The sequence below is a fragment of the Protomyctophum bolini genome, assembly GCF_963924005.1.
Source record: "Protomyctophum bolini genome assembly, chromosome: 3".
NCBI classification, from domain to species: domain Eukaryota; kingdom Metazoa; phylum Chordata; class Actinopteri; order Myctophiformes; family Myctophidae; genus Protomyctophum; species Protomyctophum bolini.
In genome coordinates, this window is record NC_137864.1 from 1,783,483 (window position 1) to 1,788,482 (window position 5,000).

Here is a 5,000-nt window from a genome sequence, read left to right on the forward strand (position 1 = left end):
GACTCAAATACAATGAATGCCAAATCTCAACCCTTTTCCACATAAATCAGGTCTAGGCTGTACTATACTACTTCATTAAAAGACACTTCCTCCCAAAATTAGAATCGTAAAACAACATAAAACTGAAACTGACAAATGGGTTCTCTCCCGATTTGATTAAATTGACTCTTCGCTAAGCCCCACCCACTAGTCTCCTCCACTCTGCCATGCCCAGGTCTCGCAAGCTGACGTTATATGCTGTGTATTCGTTTCAACAACACAGCCACGCAAAAACAACAATGGACAGCTATGAGGCGACGGAGCTATAAAGCTTGCTTTCCAGTCCAAAACTATTTGGACTGGAATTGGACAATCCCTTTTTTCTGTGGGATTTAGCAAAGGGTCCATTGAATTGACCCACTCGAAAATATACTTTCTGTTTTACTAAAGAGCTGGAGGGGAGCCCCTTTTTTCACTGAACAAAACACTCTCTAGCGACGCAATTAGCAAATATATCACAATATATAAGGGTTTTCAGAGCTGTATGTTACAAAGACAAGTATTAACTCACCAGTGGAGCGTGCACACCAGAGCACACCATCACACATCTCCTTCATGACCTTCACTGGCATGGCTCCAAGTTCAAATACAACAATATACAAACTGCAGACCACCCTGACCTCCTCAGCCCTTCCTTATAAGACCCTCGACATCCTGGCTCCTCCCTACCTGCCGATCGGACCCCTCCTCTACCACCATCTTGTTCCCTCCCACTCCCCCCCTCCGATTCTAAAATCCGATCCCGACACAAAAGGTGTCAAAACACTCCACAATTCAATAAGTAACAATGTTTCTATGTCAGTGGTTCTTCGATTTTTTTTCTAAAATAGCAGACCGCGCTATGAGCTTGTAGATCTGCTATTTTTCAATAGATAAAGCATAACATAATGCTACAACACCAAAAGGGGGTTCCCGCCCCAAAATGGGTTAAAAACACAGGAACGTAAAACAAACAGACAGGACTGAAAACATCACTTCTTCCATGGAGGCCAATTCAATGGGCCAAGATAAAGTGAATAATGTGCCGTCTTTAACCCATGAGGACCTGAGGCAGATTAAAAAAATCACACCTGTGTGAACCGAGTGGTGCAAAAGAGGCAGATCTACAAGTACGAGTTTGTATATCTGCTATTTTTGAATAGCCAAAGAAAAGAAAATGACAGATGACTTTCCCAGTTCTAATTAAAGTGGTGGTTCTAAAACATTTTCATGTCAAGGACCCCCTAATTAATGTTTTACATGTATTTGTCCGCAGACGCCCATCTGACCATATTTTGTGCCATGACAGCACCCCCATTCAAGATTTAAATTCTTCATTCATCCTTTCCCGGGGGAAATCGAGAGGCAACATTCAACTTCATTGTCAGATCACAGGTTTAAAAAAAAGAAGAAAAATAAAAAAATGAAGAAATGAGGGTGAAATTGTTCTTTTTGTGCAAGCTCAATGCAACCTCCCAGGACCCCCCAGGACCCCCCAGGACCAAGCACCCAACCTGGTGGACAGGTCCGGTCTCCAGTCACCGCCCGTGACTGTGAAACTCACTCTGGACCCCACCTTCAAAACCCACCGGTGAATCCCACAGAAACCCACCTAACCCGTTTTCTAACAAGCTTCAAAAGTTGATAGTGCTTTTTCTGGTTCAAATGCCTCTATATTCTGACAGTAATCATTGCTAATTATAGAGTGTTTGTTCAATGTTGTTCATTAACAAGGGTCTTTAGTACACAAAGTACAAAGGCATTTTCAACTCAGGTCAGGATATCGATTTGATCCAATCTGGAGAGAGAACTCGTACAGGATTGCAGGAGAAAACAAGTGAATTTGAAAGTGATGACACAAATAAATGAGCAATGGTACTGGAACACTATCAAATTTAAGCTGATAAATACATTTCTTTCTCCTGATCGGCTGGAATTGGCAACCCACCTGAAAATGTATTTTCTGGGAACCCCTTTTGGTGTTTTAAACATTATGTTGTAATTTAGCTATTTGAAAAATAGCAGATCTACATGGCCACCGAGCTTGTAGGTCTGCTATTTTTGAAAAATCTTTAAAATGTGGCGCAAATCATTGGATATATACAGTATTTCAGAGTGAACATTTTTAACTAAAATATTTGCTTCTGGGGGGGTCTCTGGAACTACATATTTTCAGATGGGGGGTCCGTGGCCCAATAGAGATAATTCTGGGGGTCCTTGACATGAAGAAGGTTGAACACCACTGACATAGAAACATAGGTTTTTCAGAAAAATGGAGCGGCGTTTAGAAACAGTGCCCTACTACGGCATTCATTTTCAAACTCCTAATGCCTAAGGCACGCCAAAAGGTGTCATATGAATGCAAAATAGCAATTGTTAACATCCGTTATATATTATGTACCACTCTGTAAATATTTAGTTTATTTACTAATGCCGAATACAATGAGACAAAAAAACGTAACTATATTACTATATTAAATATTACCAACACTCAACAATTGAGTTGATATGCAAAATGACAGCAACAAAGCCCACATCATGAAATGTATGTGTGTATGCGTGTGCGTGTGTGTGTGTGTGTGCGTGCGTGCGCGTGTTATTAGCTATGATCAACATACTTAAGTAGTCCAGTTTTAGTCAACTAAATATCATAAGATTGTAGTCGACTAAATGAACAGTTGATTTTGTCCACTAAAATGTATTTCGGCAGGCCTTGATGGTGTCGTAATGGCTGAGTGTTACACTTGGTTGCATGTTGAAAATAGCCAACGTACAAGTTCAGTGAGCTTGTAGATCGGCTATTTTATGAGAGAGCGACACCCGAGCGCAAACAAACTCGACTTGAGTTTTTTGACGAAATTGTTAATATATTTAGTCTTCATTTTACTCACCATAGCTTAGTTTTTTGTTTCGTTTTCATCAGTGGAAAAAACATAAGACAACGAACATTTTTTTTGTCATAGTTTTAGTCGATGAAATCAACACTATAATTGTGCCGAGTATAGTTGTCTTTATGTGTAAAACATGCTGCTGTATACAAATACGTTTTGTCTTGGCACTCGTGTTGATTTGATCTGTTATCTTATTCAGGTGAGAGGAGATCAAAAGAGATGTCGTTTACAAGGGATTTCCTATTCAGACTCATTGGGGTTAATGGCTGTTATCTGAATATTGCTGTCAATGTAAACTCATTGTTCATGAGTAGGTTAACCGTTAACAGTTGACCAAACGGATTTAATCAATTCTATAAAAAAAAAAAAAGACAAAAACTGATTAGACCACACTGGATCACTGTGGAGGGTATTGGAATCTGACTTAAAGTTAGGGTTAACTATCACGTAGTAAGTGACTTTCATACTCCAGTTTTAGGTGATAAGCTGACCACCTTGGTGATAAGAGGGTATGCACGTGACACGATCGTACCTGGAAGTTATGCGGGAACGCCCACTGAGTGGCAAAAAAAACTACTTTCTGGCCACTCATCCAAACAGAAAAGTCCTGTCTTGATTGCATTAAACAATGTTAAACTCACCAACATTGCAGCTGTACGAAACGCTTGAATAATCCTCTTTCTATCTGCAAAGTTTTTGTTTCATAAAAATCCACCATAGAAACGTTCTGAGCTACTTTCTGTCAATACATGCCCTGCATTTGATTATTTTATCTTTGACACGCATTAGGATTCGAAATGAGCCTTCACACACCTGCCAAACGAAGTGCACTTTCTGACAATGCGCAGCAGGATTCGTTTTAATCGCAGCAAAGATTTCTGGTGTGAATGTGACCTAAGCGTCAGAGTTTGGAAGTGCTCGTTTTCAATAACACAACATTTTGCTGCCTCCTGCATTATGTGACATTTAGACACAGGTGGTAGGCAGGACGGTTGAGAGATTTCCAACGAGCGCTTCCAAACTCCAACACTCCATGCTGCTCAATGTGTTGCCACTCAGTCTAGATGAGGGGGGCGTGTCCTGATGGGAAAAGAATGCATGTGCATACTCTCTATTGGTAAAAAAACAGAGAGATGTGTTCGGGTGAGTCCTTTAATAACCACAGCGTCATGTTGTATAGTTTTCGGCGGTCAGTGGTCACCTTATCACCTTAAAGTGACTGTTGACTCGTACCATAACGTTACATGAACAGGGTTTAAGTAAGAACTTACCAGCATTCCTGTCCAGACCAGCAGTGACAGCGGCGAAGCTGGGGTTAAAACATGGAACCGGAACCGGCTCCGGAGTTTGGCACACATCTTTACGGTACAAACTGGTAGCACTGTAGGATGGACAGACATGACAGACAGACAGAGATTGGCTATTTTTTTGCAAATATTATTGGAAATTATATATCATTATTATCCTATTTAGGTCCGACGTGTAAAGAAATAAAAACGTTCGCTCTGAAAGAAGATATATTCAAAGATTTGTGCCGCATTTTTACGATTTTTCAAAAATAGCAGACGTACAAGCTCATAGCGCGCCACCGAGTGGCGTGCTATGAGCTTGTAGATCTGCTATTTTTCAATAGCTAAAGTATAACATGATGCTTAGTTAAAACACCAACATGGGTTCCTGCCCAAAATGGGTTATTTCAGGAAGAAAAATGTAATGTTTTCAAAATGCTCACCTATAATGACATGCCCAAAAATAGGCATGCCAGGTTGGAGGATGGCACCCTACAGTATAGGCTGAGTTTGTGGTTTATTTCCCAAAACTATACCTGGTGAGGCTTAACATCTACAACTCGCAACCCCCCCTCCTCGCTCTCTCTCTCTCTCACTCTCTCTCTGTCTCTCTCTCTCACAGTGGCGGCCGGTGACATTTGTCCTAGGGAGGGCGCTATAACAAAATCAAGAAAACATGCACTAGGTATCATAGATTAAATATCTACTGAGGGAGCCTGTCTAAAGTTTATTAAATATATCTACAAAGGGAGCCTGTCTAAGGTTTATTAAATACATCAAAATGTAACAAAAGGTTCATATA

The 5,000-nt window shown here is 40.5% G+C and overlaps 1 protein-coding gene across 1 annotated transcript in view; it reads right to left on the minus strand.

Moving 5' to 3' along the window:
• tmem131l (transmembrane 131 like) overlaps positions 1-5,000 on the minus strand; it is a 101,009-nt gene that overhangs the window by 5,849 nt on the left and 90,160 nt on the right. Inside the window, 1 exon segment of the mRNA XM_080759711.1 lies at positions 4,181-4,290. Within this exon segment, the coding sequence (XP_080615837.1) occupies positions 4,181-4,290 (110 nt within the window).